The 22,538-nt window shown below is 39.4% G+C and overlaps 1 protein-coding gene across 3 annotated transcripts in view; it reads right to left on the bottom strand.

Annotated features, from left to right (window-relative positions):
- PTCH1 (patched 1) overlaps positions 1-22,538 on the bottom strand; it is a 72,511-nt gene that overhangs the window by 23,548 nt on the left and 26,425 nt on the right. For all 3 annotated transcript variants that reach the window (XM_006898866.1, XM_006898865.1, XM_006898867.1), the window contains exons 3-15: positions 22,205-22,394; positions 19,108-19,177; positions 18,897-18,988; positions 17,385-17,583; positions 16,966-17,087; positions 15,595-15,742; positions 14,691-14,822; positions 14,108-14,263; positions 13,365-13,463; positions 12,674-12,799; positions 6,943-7,061; positions 5,901-6,303; positions 5,097-5,406 (exon numbers count right to left, since the gene is read on the bottom strand). In XM_006898866.1, the coding sequence (XP_006898928.1) occupies positions 5,097-5,406; positions 5,901-6,303; positions 6,943-7,061; positions 12,674-12,799; positions 13,365-13,463; positions 14,108-14,263; positions 14,691-14,822; positions 15,595-15,742; positions 16,966-17,087; positions 17,385-17,583; positions 18,897-18,988; positions 19,108-19,177; positions 22,205-22,394 (2,166 nt within the window). The remainder of the gene's footprint in view (positions 1-5,096; positions 5,407-5,900; positions 6,304-6,942; positions 7,062-12,673; positions 12,800-13,364; positions 13,464-14,107; positions 14,264-14,690; positions 14,823-15,594; positions 15,743-16,965; positions 17,088-17,384; positions 17,584-18,896; positions 18,989-19,107; positions 19,178-22,204; positions 22,395-22,538) is intronic.

Raw genomic sequence — 22,538 nt, 5'->3', positions numbered from 1 at the left:
CGGGTCCTTGGAGAGGGACATCATGCTTGGGAGGGTGGAGGGACAGTGCAGGAGGGGAAGACCCTCTATGAGATGGATTAATTTGGTGACTGGGGTAATTGGGATGGGTGTGTCAGAGGCGGTGCGGTTGGCGCAGGACAGAGCAGGGTTTAGAGCTGTTGTGCATAGGGTCACTATGAGTCGGAAACGACTCGATGGCACATAACAACAACAACAACAATGTAAAATTACACTGGGTATCTGGACCAAATCCAAGTCTCTTCTAACCAGGCTATGACAACACGCCAGTGAATTTAAATAACCCTGTGGTAAGACTGTAAAAGTAATCTAAGATCTTTTCCCTGTGAAAGCAAACTGCAGCTCGCTCCAACATTGGAATGGAGAAAAAAGTATCTGCAAGATTTGTCAGAGTACAAATCTCCTTTGATCTGCTATATTTTCTGCACCATTTATACCATGTATGGGATTGCTGAAGCCACAAGTAGACTATTTAGATCTTGAAAGTCTATAGTAAACCTCCACACGCCATCTCCCTTTTTTACAGGTCATACAGGGCTATTATGAAAAGAATTTGTTGGCACCAACACTCCTGTCTTTATCATGTCTTTAATCAACACAGTTATTTCCTTTTGTCCACAAGGTCCTATATTGCTTCATATTAACCACACGACTGTGCGCAGGCAATTGTAATGGTTCCCATTTAGCAAGTCCAATCAACAACACTGGCCTCAGTCAGGGCAAACTTCAATGCCCTCAGTTACAATACTTGGTAGAGGGAGTGTTGCCCAATTAGACACCATATCCATACCATTAATACATTCAGGTAAAGGAGATGCAACTACTTCATACAACATGTTTTTAATTTCCAGTTCTTATCCAGACTTTCACCTTGGTCCCAGCAACTGCTGCGTTCCTGTTTCCTCCTAATATTAAGTTTATCAAGATTTTATTAACAGGTTTGGGATGACAGTATATCGGGTTTCTGTGTCCAAAAGACCCAAGAAGTTTTCTTCTCCACACAGGCACTTTTACCCACACATGTATATATGGCCATGGTCCCCTGCTAGGGGTTGGAACAGAAGACCCTGGCCTTCCTGTCAATTCCTATCTTGATCAATTAGCTAAACTTCTGCTTCAAGTGATCTCAGGTGGGTCCCCCCATCACTAATTACCTCACAATTAGGATGAATAGAACAGACCTTTTAGGCCTTCTTGCTGTGAGGGGAACACGGGGAGCCTTCACTAGTCTACCCATTCTCATGTAGTGCTGTCTTAGAACCTTTGCCTCAACTCCATCAATGTCCACTATACTCATCCCATTTCTGAGTGCTGTTTTCGAATGCCTTCAAGTAGAGCATGACTCATAGTGACCCTATGAAGAAAAAGCCTTTATATAACTATCGATACTTATCAAAGTTCTTAAGAGTTTCCAGAGGCATCTTGTTTAGGAAGTGGATGCCACTCTTGCATTCTTGAGTAACCACCTTAAAATCTTCACCCTGCTAGGTTAAATCTTTTCCCCATAGTTTTCCTCTCATTCACCTATGAATCACCCTGGCATTTCTTGTATCCCTAAATCCCTTAGGGGGAAACTGTTTCAAGAGAGTTGACAAAGCTTTCTGTTATCCAGTAGCAAAGCTACATGAACTGCCCATGTTGGAGGGGCTCACATAATTACTATTTCCATTACAGCGTCTGTATGAATGAATGCTTTAAGTGCCATTTGGCCATTCCAACACTGCTTGCTTATAAAGAACATAAGCTACTTCCTCTAGAGTGTTCCATCTGTTGTTTAGATAGGGAGAGGAGCAGTTTCCCTCTAAAGGATATGCAAACCTAATCACATATTTTATCTAATCTATCAAACTAATTGTCCCTTCTGAGTTAATCTGTTGGATAACTGAATCTTACCATATCATTCATAATTGTTCTATAGATAGTTGTGGGTCTTACATTAACCTAAACATGCTCCTCCATTCTGTAGCATTCAGAATCACAGATGCTGCCCCTAAACTTTTTACTCTTACAATCTATTTTAGTAATGGTTCCTCAGGAAGCTGCCAATATTGATCTACAAATAGGTATTTCCTCTATGCAATATCCCCTGGTTACAAAAGTTTCTTGATCCAGCCTGTCTGCTTCTTGGACTATTAGAGGGGTACTTCCAGTTGCTCTTGCATGTTTTTTTTTTCTTTCCAGGTAAACCCTGAAATTAAGGTATGTAACTCGGTTCTGGAAGGATTTTGTTTAGTGCTGACATCAGCTTTGTTCTTCTTATATTCTTCAATTCCTATATTCTTTTCCCTATCATTTGCTGCCACTACTGACAGCAGAACCAAGGAATTGCAAGTTTGCTCTTTCCTTATCACTTGGTATTTCTCTATGCATCCAATTAACCAGCTTCTCAGGAGTCAGGTTCACTAACTTTATATCTCATGAGTTAATTTTTGCCTTGGGCAACTAAATGCAATATAATCAACTGTATTCACTCAAGGATATTCCTTATCCCATCCAGAGACCAAAGGTTTCTCAGTTTCTTGATACCCACTTTCCACCAAAGCCACATGTTACAGTAAAATTCTGCAGTGAATTCTACCACTCAGCATCAACTGCTTTCATAATGCATTCTGCTGAAATTAGTAGCAGACTAGTTACAAAAAGGAGGACGCCAACTATATCCCAAATGTCTGATCTGCTGTACCACTCCATGATTTTTTACAGCAACTGTTGCCTTTTTTTGTTCAGTTCCCTTACTCCTCTATGTTCCTTGGGTTTGGTGGTGTGCTAGAAAGTCTCACAGAGACTCAGACCCATCAGGGAAATGCCTCACGTGATGTGAATGATGCAGACCTGTACTGCAGAGACTGGTGAGCAACAGGGTAGGCACAGCTTGACACTGTGTTCCAGGAAAGCAAACATCCCAAAGAGAGCTGGCATTGAGCTCTCATGAGCTATAAAAATAGGCCTCTTGTAGGGTGGGACATGTATCCTACCCTACTCCTATCTTCTCAATATAGTACTATTTCATCACAAAATAAACCATTAATCAATGGCTAGGAAAGACATTTATAAACCTTTGACACCACACCCTCATTATATATTTTTCTAAGTTAAGGTAAAAACAAACATTGTTGTGGATAGTAATTCCATTTAAAACCAATGAGTGTGTCATTAAAGACTTCTCTGGCCCAACAGGCCCCCCTTATCATTCCCACCCCCCAAAAAAGTATGGAAGAAAGCTGATATAAGGATACTTGTCTCCTCAGAGAAAACGTTCAAAGACCAAATCAACTAATCAACAGGCCTAGAAAGAGTGCGGACAGGGAACATTGCTAGTTTTTGGTCAGTCTTTGCAAACTGCTCCACTGAATATCAAATAGTAAGATGGGGAATTCCAAGGCCAGCTGTAGCCCTTGCCTGGGTAATGTAAAAGTAAAGGATCAAACCTGGTTAAGTTTGGTGCTATTCTTTTAGTAACCAATTAATGAAAAAATAGCTCTTAAAAAGAATCTCATCAAGTCCAACTGCTTAAGCTCTTTAAAGGGTTAGCAGCAGGAAGATAATTTACAATGCTAAAGAATGTTAACGCTGAAAGTTATACGTGTTCAGGTGTTTCGTTCATAGAGTCGCTATGACTCAATGGAACTTAACAACAACATAAGAATGTTAACCCTTTGTACTTCCTAGAGTTCAACAACACCTCTTTGCCTACTTCCCAAGCTCTGTCTACCATGCCATATTGCTCCTCCAAAGGAGCACCTAATGGCACTGAAATAAATTCTACAATAACCCTCTCCTCTGCTCAAATGCTGGCAGTGCACAGGAGATCTTTTTGTAATTGGTGGGAAGTTACTTGGATATCTTTGGCCAATGGGGAAAAACCAAAAAGCCAGGAACCTCTCAACTATTGAAAAAGCAATGGCTTCAAAACTATTATATAAAATGAAATCTGAAGCAACTTTCAGCTAAGCTTATGACCATATTATACGTATAAACAGAATTCTAGTACACAAGACCAGATTTGAACAATTTTTAATCAAACTCAAGTTGTTTATCATTTCATTCAAACTCACGCAGATATTTGGTGGCTGAATACTGACAAAAAAGGCATTAAAATCTATGTTTAAACAAGTCTAAGTGGGAAATTAAGACAATCATTTGGATAACTTAAGCCAAAGCCTTTTTAAGGACAAAATTATTCAGGTATTTCAGTAAAAGCATTTTTGCTTAAATTGTTTGGATAATTATCTTGACCCTCCACTTTATATGGGTAAAACACTGAATAAATGAACAGCTGTTCTCAAAAATCACTGAAAATACATTCACAGTTAAAAGAGCAAATTGAAACTTTTCCCTTTCCATTTGACTAATATTTTCTATAAATGTTCTTAAGATCAAGGTAAATAGTAAAAAATAAAAAAGAGGGGCATTTTAAAGCAAAATTGGATTATTTATGAAACAACATGAAATGGAGCTCTGGTGGCCCGGTGGTAAGAAGCTGTGCTGCAATCCCTAAGGCATGTGGTTCAATCTACTAGCTGCTCCATGGAAAAAGGCAGGGCAATCTCCCCCCATTCGATTGACTGCCTCTGAAAACCTGCTGGAGGGTCAGCTATGGGGTTGGTTCCAACTCAAGAGAACACAACAAAAAGAATGTGAAATGAGATTCAGCATTTAGAGGTCCATACAACAAATGAAAAAATGGCTTAAAATAGCATTTTAAATTATATCCACCAACAATCTAAAAATCTACTAATGTAGGAATTAATAATTTAGGAGCAAATTAGCATAGACATTCCATCAACCCTCTGACACTGGAAGCCACACTTGAATTATAAAATAGCACATCAGAAGCACGAGGCTCAGTTTCTTGTAACATGCATTTCCATAGTCACTTAGAGTTATTTGTCATTTTAGAAATGAAAGCAGCCAGGTTTAGGGCATAGATGGCTAGAAAGCAGCATTTAGAAGTCAAGATATCAAAGCTCCACTGTGCCTAAGAAAGTAAATAAAGGCAGTCTGTGGACACTGAGCAAACAAAAGCTGGACCAGCAATGTTCCAGTGTAAAGGATGTTAAGACCCCTTTGCACCTTACCTTGGAGCCAGTCTCTGAAGTAATGCAGCCACATTTTGGGAAGCTGTTTATTTTCTTCCAACATGACATACTTCACATTACTAAAACTTTTGTGAAGGTCATAAAGTAAGTGCTGGATGTTTGGGTAGTCAGCTTTCTGGGTAACGATATACATGTTGTAGAAAGAAAAGTATTTGAACTGTGCAGCAATGAAGTCATATTCTCTGGTTTCGCGGGGCACAATATCTGTAAGATCCAGCCCATCTCTCACTCGAGTGGTCCCATAAAGGCTGATACACAGTAAACCCAAAAAAAGGAAGATCACCACAACCTGCAAAAGAATAAAACACAAGGGGGGGAAAAAAAAGAATAAAACACAAGGTCAGATCTGAAGGATAGTATTCACTTCCTCAACAAAGACAAGCTGTTTTGCTTATACTTCACTTTCTATCAAATTATTTCTGGTTCAGTACATATAGCTTGCTTGTCCAGAAGGAAAATAAAAATAGAGTAACTACATTTTTAAACAAGCTCTGAAAAACTAAGACACTAAAAATGGAAGGAACTGGTGCAAATTTATAGAAACAATTGTTAGAGACTCATTTCTTTAGATGAGCTCATTTAAGTAGTCCAATGGTCTGAATAGAATGACCATTTTGGTGTCCTGAAATCTATCGTGTTTTAATGAATTATTTATTTATTTATTTTTAAGGAAGAAAAGTAAAAAGCCATTGAATTCTATAAAGTCCTGTTCTGTGGGTTTTGTGTTTGTTGTTTTTTTTTTTTTTTTAATTTTATCATGAGTGTCTTTGTTTTGGTAGTTACCTTGGCTTTGGGTTTCAAGAGGAAAGGAGCATAGTGCTTCTCAGCAAAGGAGGAGAGTGTCCACTTGGTACAGGGGGGCTCAAGGCAGTGGAGGCTGGGGTCTGAGAACTGGGACAGCAAGTCCCTTGTTGAGCTGGCACTCTCGGGGCTCTGGCAGCTGAGGGTGTCCTGGGTCATGACAACAGGCTGCACGGAGATCTCAGAGCGTGGCTCCGCGGTGGTGTAGTACACCTGTGTGTGTGGGTCGTACTCTGTACGGAGCTGGACTGTGGACTGCATAGTGATGTGTGTTTCATGGGCAAAGTTGTGACTGCTGTACGGTGGCGGGGGGCTGTAGCGAGTATGACCTTGAGGTTCTGTGTAGGCCTGAGGCTCTACTTGAATCACTCGGTTGACACAGGGGCTAAAAAAGCAAGAGCATTATTACAATTATTATATTAAAACAGGAGAATGGTACTTTTAATTTTTCCACCATCTCTTAATCCATTTTCCATATTTGTGGCTTAGGGGGGAAAAAAACCCACAAAACTAAAAATACTCCACCACCCCTGACCACAAAAAACACCACCTGGTTTATCTGGACCTGGACATGAGTACTTCCAAGTTTTTTGAACAAAAGCAAGATACATGTTCTTAAGTCCTTCAAAGCCCAATTCCTGAAAATTATACCCAACATGTATCTTTTTTTTCTAGGCTGGTGATTTTTTTTCTCCCTTAATTCAAAGAGATGTGACATATTCCCAATAGTCAGCAATACTGATTCACAATGTGGGGGGAAATGTATATCAGATTGCAAGAATTATGAGATTGTCAACTGAGAGGCAGGAGATTCTAGTATAAAGAGATTAGTATAATAAGGAGATTCTAGTATTCTCCAGAATTTTCAGTCTAGTATTTTCCCTACTCCCATGACACTAAAACAAAGTCTGTTACTCCTTTTTAAGCCTATATACTATATATTTCTATATATTCCTTTCTAAGCCTATAGATAGAAAGCAGCCCCTGAGCACCGCCACTAACCAACAAAAGCCTGATACCACACCTTGTGAAACAGCAGAAAATATCCAATCTCCTCTCCTCACGTCGATACAAATCCATGCTGAGAATTGCAGGAAAAATGAGCAGAACCATAGCGAAATTGAATACCACAACAATAGCTGCCTAGGAGGGGGGGAAAAATAGGAAATTTAGGGTCCCAATACAATTATTTTTAATCAGAGCTTTTCTTTGAAAACAAAGATGTTTTTAAACCTATGTCTTTCCCTTTCCTATTAGTGTTTAATCCTGAAAATGTTGGATTTCCCATAATCCCATCATTAAGAAATCACTGGTCTGGATTTATATGACATTGATTCTAACTCAAAGTGACCCTCCCAGGCAGAGAACAGCTGCTTCACGGGCTCCCTGGGCTGTAGTCTGACAAGGAGATCCCAAGTCTTTACTTCCATGTAACTATTGGTGAGTTCAAAATACTGACCTTCTGATTAGCAGAAAAGCACTACCAGAGTTCAACACTATAATTCTCCATCTCTAATAATTCCACAACCTCTTATGTTACAAACATTGGAACTAAACCATCTTGCTAAACCAAGCCAAATCTACAAAGGCACAACAGAGAACTTAAACTATTTTAATTTAAAACAAAATGAAGCATTTTCCTTTCAGAACATTTCTAAGCATTCACAGGGCTCTGATTTACAACTTAGACACTCTGTATATAAAATGTACTGAGTGTATCAAAATATCACCTATAAAATATGAAATAAAATGTCAAACCTCAGGTTCCCTGAGGAGTTTAACAGGCACATTCCAAGAAGTCTCTGGAGAAGCCTGCTTTGTGCAGCATAGACTATAACAGACTGAGGGGAGTTAGCAGGAAAGAAATTCCTGAGTGTTAGTACATAGAACAAACAAGAACAGACTCAAAAGTCATTCCATAACTTAGAATAAACATGGATGAGATACTATTGTGCTTTGACAAGTATACTAAGTTAATAAAAACAACAAAATTGGGTTGTTATTCGGAGAAAGTCAATAGAAGGCAGTAGAACAGATTGGCTCTCCCATTCTGAACAACATGGAAAGGAAAAAGCAACAGAAAACTAACATCTAAGTGCTAAGCGAACAAGAGGAAAAAAAAATACAAAACTCTTACAAGGTTTTACAAAGCACTGCTTATAAAATTTTTTAAATAAAGTAAATGTCTCAGAGAGAAGGTAAATGTCTCAGAGAGGAAAAAAAGACAAGGATATGTAAAAAGAATCAAGCCTCGCCACCAGACTGATTGATCAGCAACACCAAAATTGATAGAAAAAAGAGTGAAATTGTCAGTAACTTCTTCTTACTTAGATCCACACTCAATACACTTGATACCAAGCAGTCCAGACACCAGGAGATACACTACTTTGGGCAAGTCTGTACTCAGGAACCTCTTCAAATTACTAAGGAGCACTGATAACAGTTAGAGGACTAAGGTGTACGTGATTCAGGTCATGGTCTTTTCAGTCACTTGCTATGCATTTGAGAGCTGGACAATGACTCAGGACGATAAAAGAACTGATGCATTTGAACCAGTGAATATCTTATGGACTGCCAAAAGAACAGATATGTCTTAGAGAAGGTGCAGCTAGAGTGCTACTTGGAGGCAAAGATGATAAAGCTTCATCATATATCATATACTTTGGGCACGTTACAAGGATAAGTTTTTCCTTGGAAAGGGACATCATGCTTAGAAAGATGGAGGGATGGCAAAGGAGAGGAAGACCCCTCAACCAGGTGAACTGACACAGTGACTGAAGCAATGGGCTTGACAGTGTCAGAGATTGTGAGGACGGCAGGCAGAAAAACTGGACATGGCTCAGATATGTTGTTCAAAGGGTTGCTCTGATTTGTACTCAACTCACCTAACAACAAAATCAAAACAAAGGGCTTAAGTTTTGGTAAGAAGCCTTCAGTTATTAATTCCCTGCAAACCACAATAATCAAGGAGTCTCCAACTCCAAAGTACCTAACCTTTATTTTCTTAATCCACCTTGAAAACTCCTAATCATTCAAAAGAGGCAACATGTTCATTTACGCCTGTAATTTATAAAAGCTCTGTGGCTGTAAGAACATTATACAAAACATAGTGCTGTAAGATGAAGCCTCCAGATTCGAAGATACTCGAACTTGACCTTGACAATGACTGTCAATGAATGAATATAAGAGAACCGTAGAAACTTTCTGATGGGTATGAAAAAAAGAAAAAATCCTTGGTCTTTTCTCTTTTTAGTCACTTTTCTTTTTTTTGGACAGATACTCAGCCAGAGTGCTGCTAGTGTTGTTAAGTGCCATAAAACTAATTACTACCACAGCGATCCTATGAACAACAAATCTGAGCCCTTGCCCTATCCTGTGCCATTCTCAAGATCTCTGTCTTGCTCAAGCTCACTGCTGTCACTATGTCAAGTCAACTTCTTGAGGGTTTTCCTTTCATATGCTTTCCCAGCATGATGTCTCTCTTCCAAGGTCTGAAACATGCCCAAAGTAAGAGAGATAACATTTCAATGCCGTTGCCTCTGAGGGACACTCTTGACATACTTCTTCAAGAAGATAAGTTAGTTCTTTTGGTAGTCTGTTGTATATTCAATACTCTTCTCCAACTACACAACTCAAAAGGCATGGATACTTCTTTGGTCATCCTTACTCACTTCGCAACTTTCAGATGCATAGGAAGCAAATGAAAAGACTATGGCTTGGATCATGCCAATGCCTTTAATATGACATCCTTGCTCTTTAGAACTGTGCAGAGATCCCTGACAGATTTCCCTGTGTCTTTTGAATTCTTGCCTGTTTTTGTCATGAGTGTTTATAGTGGATCCAAGTAAAATGAAATAACAATGTTGCCTACTGCTCCAGTGGTGGAGAGATTTTTCTCTTTCTTGATGTTGAGATGTAACCCATAATGTAGACTGTATGAGATATTCTACAGTAGCACTTCAAGCCTTCTTAACTTTCTACAACAAGGTTGTGTCATCTGCATACTGCAGTTTGTTAAGTATTCCTCCAATTCTGACACCACATTCTTCCTTATATGGCTCAGCTTCTCAAATTATTTGCTCAGAATATAGAGTGAATAGAAGACCTGCACACATTTCCTGATTTTAAATCATACAGTGTCTTCATTCTGTTCAGACAACTGCATCTTAGTGCATGTACCGGTTTCACCTAAGAATTATTAAGTGTTCTGGGATTTTCATTATTCTTGATTAAGCACTATTAAGTATTTTGAAATTTCTACTATTCTCAATATTGTCCATAATTTGTTATGATCCACCCAACTACCTTGAAGTAGTTAATAAAACAAAAGAAAACCTCTTTTTAATTCTCTGCTTTCAGTCAAAATCCATCTGGCATGAGCAACGATATCCCTTGTTCCACAGCCTCTTCTGAAGTGCTACTTAGAGGGAAGCATGATAAAGCTTCATCATGTTACATATTTTGGGCATGTTACTAGGAGAAGTTTTTCCTTGGAAAGGGACATCATGTTTGGAAATACGGAGGGATGGTGACGGAGAGGAAGACCCCTCAACTTGAAGTTTCTGGAAGTCACCTGTTGATGTATTATTCTGGTGGTTTTAAAAATAACCTTCAGTAAGATTTTATTTGCATGTGGTAATAATGACACTGTTGGATAATTTCTATATTCTGCTGAATCCCTTTTGTTTTAAATGGGAACAAATATGAATCTCTCAAAGTCAGCTGTCCAGGTAGCTGTCTTCCATATTTGTTGGCAGAGATGAGTGGGCATATCCAGGTTTGTGTCTGCATCCCAAAATACCACACTTGCTATCCCACCCATTCCTGGGCCTTCCTTCTTGTCAGTGCATTCAGTGCAGCTTAGACTTCTTTCAGCACTATAAGATGAAATAAAGAGAGGGGGGAAAGGCAAGCAGGAAATGAAGGGGGAAAGACAGGAGAAGGTTTGACTAGCAAAAAAGTAAAATAGTTCATTAATAAGACCTGCTACATAGTAAACAAAGTATAAAAAAGTGCTAACCAAATGCATGCTTGTGCAAAAAAGGTCGTCTAAATTTTAGTCATAGCAATAAAAGTACTTATCTTTGATGGTGGTTTTTGTTCCCTTAACTTTATGAATTTATTCACTTACTACTTGCTCACATACCAATATAAAATCTGAAATAAATTAATATATGTAATAAGTTTGATTGATTCCTACTCATGTATTTATTACATACATAAAAACACATGAGCTGGACTCACCTTCCATCAGGTTTTAGAAACCATCCATCTTTCCAGGGAGACTTTTCCACCTTTCTCCCACAGAGCTGCTGGTAGACTGGAATTGCTGACCTTTCGGTGAGCAGCACAACATATAAATAACAATGCTACAGAGCTCCAAAGAAATAAGTCTATGAAATATCAAATATGTTCCTAATAAACAGAAACCTTTTAAAAGTAATTTCTGGAGGAGTGTCTAGTGGTCCCAGCAATCAGCAATGATTTTTTTTCATGACATAATTACCTTAAACAAAATAGTGAAATCTAGCTTATCAAAGAGCTCTGGTGGCTTTGTGATAAGGAGGTGTGCTATCAATACAAAGGAATATGTTTTGAATCCTCCAGCAGCTCGGCAGGAAAAGGATGGGCAATCACCTCCAGTGCAATTTACTGCCTCTGAATACCAGGTGGAGGGTCAGTTATGGGTTGATTCCAACTTGAAGGTACACAATAACATATCAAACACAGAAAGAGTAACTTAGAGGTATCTAGGCCATGACCAGTAAGAAAATGCAAATACATTATTGAAACGTTCCTCTTATATAATAAATAAGACAATTTAGAAACAATAAAATGTTTACTAGAAAGCTGACTCATGATTTGCCAATTTCTCTTCCTAACTCCTTCCTATATGTAATCACTTCTTTTGGTGATTAAAGACAGTGAAGCAACATGAATACGCTGGATGAATGTAAGCTTAAAAAGTCAACACTAAAACAGTTTCCTAGATACATCTAACCATTTCAAGATTTATATACCATATTGTTTCTTTCACTTTTCTTTCAAAAGCTCCATGACAGCTGTTTAATCAAGAACTTTAGCAACAACCTTTATAAGACAATTCTGAAACACATCAGGATTAGAAAGACTAGGCTACAAATGGGTCAAAAAGCCCTCCTCCTCTACTGTACCCCAGTTTCAGGATGCCCCAGATTTTCACAATGGAGTACCTAAGGGTGCAAAACCACTGGCATGGTCAGCTACTGAGAGGCTCTATGTGGCCTCTTCAGAAAGTATGCTACCTTCAGATACTTTGTGTTGGGGATGCTCTGTGGAAAACGAGAAAACGTGTCTTATGTTTGGGTCCAGGTGTTTAGAAGCAGGTGGCAACTAGAACACTGGCTGCACTGTCTAAGAATTCAGAGGATTCAAGGCCAACCAGAGTAGGAGTCTGTTGACTTTCCAAATGGAGTGGCCCTCGTATCATTTTAGTTTAAGGGAAATTATAAACCCATTACCAATTGTCAAGTTTGTCACACTGCAGTGGCTTGCATATTGCTATGATGCTATGTCACTAGCATTTAAAAAAACAGCAGGATCACCAAGAATAACAAGTCATAGTAGCAGAAAGGCTTAGTCATCTACTCTCGGAAATCAGCCAATCAATGTCCTACAGATCGATCACAAATGCCAGTGAGGTCAGCACCTACGGCAAAAAGTGATCACATGAGGATAGCACTCTGTCACTTCAGATTTAGCTCCTGGAGACTGACCTGAAGGGAGAATGCCCGCAGAGCAGGGATGGGGATCAAGGCTGCCATGAAGAAGGCTGTGACATTGCTGATGGAAGTGAGCGCCACACTGGCCCCTGTGCGCTTAAGACACTCCCCGGTCCTGTCCTAAGGAAAGAAACCACAGTTCTTAGTGTTGAACAGGGCAAGGTCTCCACAGATGATGAAAAATGTCATAAATAATGCAACTGGTATCTTAAAGTGATGTTAGAGGGCAAGAAAGAATTTTTCTAACCTTCCAAAATTACTAAATGACAAAAATGTTTAGTATTTCTATACAATCATGTGCTCTTAAAGATTATCACCATCCAAAGAGAAAACTGTCATGTGCGACTTATGAGACTAAGAGGAGAAGCTCCACGGCACAGTCATGTTCTGAAAGTACATCATGAGGTCATTCCTTTTGAGGCAACCTCAGGATGGACTTGAACTCCCAAACTCCGATGATTAACCATATGCACCACCCAAGGACTCCTATATTCCTACCACCACCCCAAACTGTTATGCTCTAGGTACCAGTCACAGCAAATACCTTAGACTCTTTTAGTTTACTCTCAAGGGCACTTTAAGTCAATAAAGTATCATTGGACATAGGATCCCACTGTGGAAAATAAAGCCAAAAAGAACCAGGGAGCTTTGCAATCTCAAAAGGTTTCTTTCATTTTCCTTTTACCTCAAAAGGGATTCTTTTATTCTGTCCTGTTTCACTAAACGCATGTGCCAGGAGAAAAACATCATCCACGCCAACACCAAGAGCAAGAAATGGTAAAACCTAAAAGCCAAACAGGGAGTGTCACATCAGACCAGCAACACACAGTTCCATTAATTCAAAAGCTGTTATCAGCCTATTACAAACACCTGTATACCAAATAAGCCACCCACAGGACATCTAAATTAATTCATGGTGAACAACATAATTTCATTCAATAATTTACATCCACAAAGTTCATTAGTTCCAGTTTATAGAAAGGCTTACACATTTTTCTACCTATGGTTACAATTTTAAAAGTTAACTGATGAGAAAGAATCTTAACTCATCTAGTGCAGTGGGCATAGTCCCTGGGCCATATGTAACTTATAGACTAGCAAACTTATAAAAACAACCAAAGTAAATAAATATTTTTTAAAAAGCAAACTCTTGGGCTATATGAAATCCAGTGAACGAGAAACCTCTCACAGTCTGTGCCATAAACCTTCAATTAACGAAGCCAGCTGCTCCAGATAGGAGTCAAGCATCTCTGCTAATCAACAAGCCTTTCACAGTCCAACTGTCTTAATGGCCCATCACAGACTGCATGTCTAATCAAATAATGCTGAAAGCCCTTTAGGTGTGGTGGCGACACATGAAGCTGGTCAGACTGAGCCCTGGAAAAGGGGACTGGTAAATAAAGAGTGAAGGAACAGCTCCTTTAGTACCTGAGTTGTCGCAGCATTAAAGGAAATCCCGATCAATGAGCAAAGGCCCAATCCTGCAGCCACTGACAGTGCGACCAACAGGACGCCAGCCAGCCCCACGGCACCCTGGGACTTGGAGCAGTCCCAGCGCAGCATGGTTAAACAGGCATAGGCAAGCTGCAAGCAGAACAATGGGTGGGTTGGGGCAAGTGGGAATGAAGGGGAAGGGGAGAAGAGAAGGAAGGTTGAGAGGAAACATAAAACAAAGGCCAAACATTAGAATGTGTCAGTATTCTAATGTTTTCACCCACCCACCACCCCAAGTTGAAAGTAGAACTCATCAAATCCCACAACAAAAATTACATTTACACATCACACAAAGTGGCAGACAAATCACAAATGGGAACCAAGGCTTTAAAGACCACTTTTGAAACCATTATGAAGCTGACAGGGTCTAAAAGCTTTTTCTCTGTCTCAAATGCCAAGTGTAGGTTAAGAGCAGTTAAAAAGCAGAGCAGTCACAGGAGGATATAATCTTCAAAAAAAAAAATTCAAAACCGGGAAACAAAATACATGACCCCAGGAGCAGAATAAGGACTGTTACCATTAGTAAGTAGCCACTGGCCACTCGGATGACACTGACATCAGAGAAGGATTTGAGGATGTCGTCCAAGGTGGTAGTTGTGAAAGAAAGCACCTTCTGAGTGGAGTTCTGAGTGACGCTTTGATGAACCACCTGTGGCCACAACATTGTGAAAACGAAGGAGGTTTGATGAGCACAGACCTCTAGTGAAGACTTCCCAACCTCCATTTGACTGTGATAAACTAAAAAAAAAGTGTTTAGAGGTAGAAGGGATTAACTTGTACTAGCATTAAATGACCTGGACCGAGGACAATGAAGTCTGTAGTTAATGGAAGGAAAATGTGGTGGAGAGCTGAGAATGTGGTTCCCTCAAAGGGCTTCATTTACTCAAATAAATATCTGAGGCCACCATTCTACTCTCCAAAATGCAAGGGTTATTTGCTGTTCCCCTGATCTTAACAATTCACTCCCCCCTTTCACTTGCTGGATCTTTTAAAAAAGGTCACATGAAGCTCAGTGGAGGTCACTATCGGGAAACAAAGGGCAGCCCTATCACATGACCCACTCAGAGGCCTGTGGCCAGGAACAGATTCCATGCCTTGCAAATGTTTTCCAGAAACCTTTGCTTATCAGCCTGGTACCACCTTATTAGCCTGGTACCACAATGCCTTCGCTCTTAAAGTCACTACTGTCCAACGGAAGTGTTTTACGGTAACCCAATCCAAATTAATGTCTCCTAGACAGACTTTCACAACATAAATATTATTCTAAGAGTATAAATATTAAAGAAAGGAAAGAAAAATCATCCCATCAAGTTCTCAGCATTACTTATTTTGAAAAGAAACTCTAACATTATAAAAGTAAACATGTAGTATTTAGTAAGTAGTAAGAATCTGTGCTTGAATTGAAGGTGTTCAGGGCTCACCTCCACGTACGTCCTCTGCCAGGCTTCCAGAATAGCTGCTGCTTTCTCCTCGTTCCAGTTAATGTGGGAGACATATTCATACCCCTTGAAGTGCTCATACATCTGCTTGGGTGTCATTAACTGAAACATAGTCTGCAAGGCATGGGCACTAGGAAAAGATTGGAGAGGGCAGAAAGGCAGAGCATAAACATTCCCAGGAAGCACTTTGTACTTTGGAAAAAAGTTCCAAATGAGTGTACACTCTCCCACCCCCAACTCATTCAAAGACATTTTTTTTTATATTTTAGCTCATGTTTCCATAAAAGAGGACCTGGATGGTGATTTTACTTAATAGCCTGATGTTCCATTATTAAAGATGTAACCTTACAAACCATTTACAGATAAGACCCCAAAATTAAATTAACAGGCAACTTCCTTTCTCAATTTAAATTCAGTGAAACAGGAAGAGTAAAGAAGTAGGTAATATGACTAGATAGACTGGTCTCAGCAATCCATGGCCGCTTGTATAGAAATCCCAGATGACTGTGTTCCCAAGCTAAACACCTGAGACTGTAAGCATATGATTCCTGATCAACAGTTAGTTCTTGGTCTTTCCCTCTCTCGTAGGTGACTATGCTTCACTCACTCAAGAGTGAGTTGGGTTCGAATCATTACTAACCCTCCAGTGTGTTTTAGGAGGCTGTAAATTACATGGAAGGAGACTGCCCACCTTCTCCCCCAGAATAAGTGGTGGATTCAAACCAGCAGAGACTAGTCCTTTGGGTTAGCAGTGCAACGCACTGCAGACTAGTACAGACTATGCCAGCAGAACTCCTTGTCTGTGCTTAGCACACATAACTGACCTCTACCAGTCATGCTATGACCAAAGTCTCTTGTCTACTTGGCATTCAGGTTGCTTTATATCCATCATGATTTTCTAAATATTGGGCTTATCTTCTAAATTTTGGTTGTTGTGTCCCATTGAGTCAGAACCAACTAACAGCTGACCCTCCGGCGTGTTTTCAGAAGCTTAAATTGCCCAAGAGGAGACTCCCCGTCCTTCTTACACAGAGCAGATGGTAGATCTGATCCATGAATCTTTGAGATTGTAGTGTACTATCTTACCACTCAGCCATGAGAACTCTCTGTAAATTCTGGTTAGTAACTATAATCTTTTTGAAATGTACAAATCCACCCTTGAAAAACTCTCCAAAAAGTGCTTTTCTAAATTGATCTAGTCTCCTAATTTTCTACTACACCTAATGGCTAGCAAGGATAACCCTGAAGTATTAATGCAAACATACTTGCAGATGTCAGAAAGAAGTGGTTTCGAGGAAAAGGAAGAAAAGGAGGAAAAGGAGGCAGCTCAGACCTGACTCTGTGTTGGATTACCTGACCAGCCTTCCCGTGCTATTCCTGACAGTGCCGCCCACGATCAGCTCTTCCTGCCAGTGCATATACTTTCTGGATAATCCATGACAGCCACCGCTCAAAACAAGGGCCATATCAAGAGGCTAAAATAAAAAGACAGCCACATAATTGACAGGAATTAGTAGGCAGGTCACATGCCTTGTTAAAATCCAGTACATTAAGGGCTTATTACAGAGAGAACATTAATAACAAGCCTAATGAAGAGAGTATGGCATATCTTGCAGCAAAACATAATTCTAGAAATAAACTGAACTCCATATACAGAATATTGGTGAGAACAGATTTTTGTAAATTAAAATGATAAAGAGTGAAAACAGATTTAAGGGAAAGAAGGTTTTTTGTCTCTGGCTCTTCTGAAAAGAATCAGTGACCGTGCTTACATGGGTTGCATTTTTGTTGGGAGCAGTGATGGGGCAGTCTGGATCCGCCGGATTGAGGCAGGGACGGTCCATGTAACCATGGCCAACTTCAGCCTTATTCAGCATTTCCTCCCAGCTGTCCACTTGGTAGTTTATTTTCTTTAACTCTTCTAGGAATTCCAAAGGGTCAAAGTTTGTCCACCGCAAAGGAGGCTTACCTCTGCAAAAGAAATTAGGAGACTAAACAATGAAAAGCCATTTTCTAACCCTTAGGAAAATGTAAGTTTGTACATGCATATTCACTATGCAAAGCTTTTTTGTAAAGATGCAATTCTGGGATCCTGGCATAAAAAAAGAAACACTCTTTGCAATAATTATCTGTCCGCAACCCTACTAGGAAAAACATACTCTTGAACAAAGATGGCAGCTTATAAATGGAAGAAATTAAAAAATCTTTGTTTGTACTTATTTGTTGTTACTATTCTTTCCTTAAATAACTAAATCCAAAGTTGGTCAATCGTGCTTCTAAGCAGAAGACTGAGATCCTAAATTGAAAAAGAAAACAAATTTTTTTTTAAAAAGTGTCAAATTAGCACCTGCTAGGCAAATAAATTCTTTCTAAATGCCATCAATCACAACATTTAATGTTTAATAATAATAAGTCCATACTTAGGAGCTTCCTCTGACAGCCTGGCAAACAAGCAGGCAGTCCCTTGCAGTCAGCACCATGAAGGCCCTGTCCCCGACACTCACTTCAGCATCTGTGCTGTTGACAGACCAGAAAGGCTTTTGGCTGCCTCTTATGTGGTTCAAACCACACTGTAGCTGCTTAACCAGGCTGAAGTCATTATTCAGACTCTTCCAACCAGAAAACACAAACCTCCTTATTTCCCATCTTAAACTGTACACTGAAGGTCAGGCTGTGGCCACTGCAAATTGCTTTTGCAGATATTCACAAACCAGGGTACAGACAATAACCCAAGCACCAACTCTTGCATAATTAACAGAAAACGTCTACACTGATTAACAATTACTCTTTAAATGATGCAGTATATCTAATATTCAATTGTTACATTGTGAAGCATCCCCAACTATAGCCTTCCAAGATAGTGGACTTCCCCCATCAAAGTTACTAATGTGGTCCAGAGGAAGGGTGGGATTTTACTTCACAGAAACATCCTCAACTTTAACTTGAATTCTTTACTTATCCCATCTTCCTGGAGAGGAATTCTCATCTTTAAAACTAACCCCACATTAAGTGGCTGTTTTACAAAATTGTAAACATTTAAAAACACACATGCTCCATGATGATTTGCATTCATTTGCATATAAATAGGTTGGTAAAGTAAATGAAATGTAATGAACTTTTTTAAAAGAAGAAAAACATTCTGCTTATGTCCCCTTCCCCCCACCATTCATCCAAAAACTGCATAGAAATTCAATGTTTTCATTTCTTATTCAAAACTAGAAGAGAATAAAGGCAAAATAACATCAAAAACATTCTGTCCTGGAAAAACCCAATCATACACTTACAATAGATAAGCTGTCCCAGACTGTAACTTTGCTCCTTCCCAGAAGCAGTCCAGAGGTGTAATAATTAAACAAGGGTAAAGATATTCTATTATCTGCCAAAGGTAAAAAGAACACACATTAATCAAGATAAAGTAGACCATGAGGTGGTGGGGGAGAGGGAGAACAAGTTAAGAATATTTTAGAAAGGTCTGCCAACAAAATTAAAATATACCTGATCCATGTAACCTGTTTCTGTGATAAGCTCTCCTGATTTGTAGCACAAATGTTCCAACTTCCACTGTCTAAAAAGAAGAAATGTTTTCATTGTAGTAAACTAAGGAAATCAGTTGCAAAATCAGAAGCCTAGTATATGTACAGAGAACCACAATTTCTACCACTTTTAGGCATCTGTCAAAACTAGCAAAGCTTCTGCCAAGTAGGGAGCCAGTCAACTTGCTTTAATGAATAGATAATTCTCAACTGTAATTAACATGTAGGGTATTTATGTAAATGAATGCTACCAAAGTACTTGAAAAGTCTTGTTTCCTTAAGTGTGAGCTCCCAATAATTTTGTTTACACCATTAATTTGCTTTTCTACATACATTAAAGGACTTTAGGGGAGCCCAAAGAATTATCACAAATCCAAGGAAGTAAGGACTAAATTAGTGGGATTTTCATGCAAAAGCATATATTCACTTGAGGAAATACTGTTTTTTTAAAAAAATGGAAGTTATAAGGGATAATACTATTATAAATAGCAACTCAACTCACTGCCATGGAGTTGGAACTGACTCACAGCTGATCCTCTACTGGGTTTTCAGAGGCTATAAATCCCAGAAGAGGAGACTGCCCATCTTTCTTCCTCAGAGCAGCTGGTGGATTTGAACAGTTTAAACCTTTCCTGCTCTTTACCAAAAATGCTGTAAAAGACACCAAGTAAACTAATTTCCCATATCATAATGAGATTAAGATCAAGAATTACACTATTCTTATCCTATAGAAATAATACTGTTATTGTTGTATACCAGAACCAACCCATAGCTGACCTTCTGGTGGGTTTTCAGAGGCAGTTAATCTCACTAGAGGAAATAGGCCATCCTCCTCCCACGGAGCATCTGGTGGCCTCAAAACCATGTGTGTTAGGGACTGTAGCACAACTTCTTGCCACTAGGCCACCAGAGCTCTCTAGAAATACTAATGGCAAATATTAACTCAAAGTTCCATTATCTCTGGAAGAGTATAATACCTTTCTGAGTGAGGTAGGGAGATAAACCTACCTGGAAAGAGATCTCGAAAGGAGACTGTAAAAGGAAAAAAATCAGAACAAAAACTTCCTCCAAGTTGTTCTATTTTATTCATTACCTAAGGGAAATGAGTTTTCAACCAATAGAGCTTTCTAGACTTTGTCCTCTTCCTTCGTCCCACCACTAAGAACCCTCCCATCAATCCCTCACACGCTTGCTGAAATATCACCTTCTTGCCAAGCCTAGGCCAATGGTGCTGAAAATTACTTCCTTTCTCTTGAGTCCTAAACATTAGCTGATCTAATCTCCTTTCTGGTTTTGTATAGGACTGCCTATACTGGATATATATAGGCTGCCAAAGAAATATATCTGTCTACGGAGAAGTGCAGCTAAAGTGTTCCTCAGAAGCAAGATTTGGTCTCACATATTCTGTCATGTTATTGAGAGAGGGCACGCATTAAAGAAGGCCATCAGGCTTGGAAAAGCAGAGGGTCAATAAAGAAGAGAAAAATCCTAAATAAAATGGATTGATACAGTGACTGCAACAATGGGCTTAAGCACAGTAGACATTGTGAGGCTGGTGCAGGACTGAGAGGGGGTTTGTTGTATATAGGATCAATATGAGCTACTGTTGATGTAATGGCAACTTATAACAACCTGTACTAATGTCCTTTCTCTTCCTGATTAGCATGGAGGCTTCTTGAAAACAAAGACCAAAGGAGAACTGATGCCTTTGAGCTGTGGTGCTGGAGAAGAGTACCAGATATACCATAGACCACTAGGAGAACAAACAAGTTTGTCCTGGAGAGTGTGAAACCAGTCTGCTTAGAGGCAAGGGTACTGAAGTTTCATCTCACATACTTTGGATGTGTTGCAAGGAGGGACCAGTCCTTGGAGAGGGACAACTTGCTTGAGAGTGTGGAGGGACAGTGCAAGAGAGGAAGACCCTCGATGAGATCAATTGACTCAGGGTCTGGGGTTATGAGGGTAGGTGTGTCAGAGACAATAAGATTGGCTCAGGATTGAGCAGGGTTCAGAGGTGTACATAGGGTTGCTATCAGTCATAAGTGATTTGACGGCATATAACAACAACATCCATTTTTTTCCTTCCTTCTTCTCTGCTTCCCATGAGTTTATACAGCTGTCCCCAGTAACAAAGACAGCAGCATGAACAAGTTCTCCCTAGAAGGTGTCAACATAGATTTCTGGATATTGAAATCCAATATCTGGATTTCAGCTGCCAGAACCATGAGTCAGTCAATTTTTGTTCTTATAAGCCACTGATTTTATATATAAACATGTCTATAGAAGCATGAATTTAAGTAGGTTCTCAATAACCATCACTTGATCAATTAACTTTTACTTGAGCTTTGTTACATTGTGCATTAGAAAAATCAAAGGGCTTCAGGTCACATAAACAGGTGTTTGAAGCCTGGATCTAGCAGTTAATAGTCATATGAATGGGGATAAATACCCTATGTCTGGAGTGTTAATTCAGTGGCTCAGTCCCCTTCGCTTCTTGCTTTGTGGTACACACAACTGCCAGTATATGCAGTGAGGACAAAACAAAGAGACTTATTTTTCTTTCAGTTGACTGAAAATATTTCACAAAAAATGAAAACCAATCTGTTACCATCAAACCGAATTCTAACTCACAGAAACCCTACAAGACAGAACAGAATTTCTCCACAGGATTTCAAAGGCCCTTTTCTTTCCTCACAGAGCTACAATGTCAATCTTCTGGTGCAGTTAGCAGAGAAATGCATAATTAATGTACCCCTGGACTTTGCTGTAGAACTATCTTAAGCAACGGAAACCTCTTTTTAATGGGTTCAGGGCTTTCCCACGTGGCTGTCCGAAGCATTATGCTCACTTAAATATAAATGCAAATCCTGTTTTAAAAACTATATTATAAAGTAATATACTTGTTCTGATACCAACTTCTAGAAACAAGTAAAAATGGGGACAATAGATCTAATTTCACTAGAAAAATCATTTGAACTAATACTTCAGGTGTATTTATAGGGTAATTTATCTACTAAAATAAAGGGCCCAAAGATGAAGTTTCTTGCATCCTTACTTACCTGTTGTACATATAGACATGGACTCGACTGGCCTGGAGTGCGGAGTCCAGGTGCTGGCGGAGCGCTTCTGCAGTCAGGACGTTAGCACCTTCTTCTTGTGGGGTCTGTATCATGAGCTGAGGGTTAAACATGGCCTCTTCTCCTATCTTCTGGCGAGTATAGTTTAATTCACGGCTTACTCGTCCACCAACTAACAAATATACACAGTTTTCAGTCAGAAGAACAAACTCTCACAAAATCACATTGTTTAATCTCATTTGTTACACAAAATTAATTAATCATAGTCACGAAAATGTACAGCTGATGATTCACATGAATAAACTGAAGTAACTTT

This window comes from Elephantulus edwardii, unplaced genomic scaffold (assembly GCF_000299155.1).
Source record: "Elephantulus edwardii isolate Elephantulus edwardi_28Jun2011 unplaced genomic scaffold, EleEdw1.0 scaffold00238, whole genome shotgun sequence".
In the NCBI taxonomy this organism is placed as follows: Eukaryota; Metazoa; Chordata; class Mammalia; order Macroscelidea; family Macroscelididae; genus Elephantulus; species Elephantulus edwardii.
The sequence above is the reverse complement of the archived record's forward strand: the minus strand, read 5'-3'. Positions and strand labels throughout refer to the sequence as shown.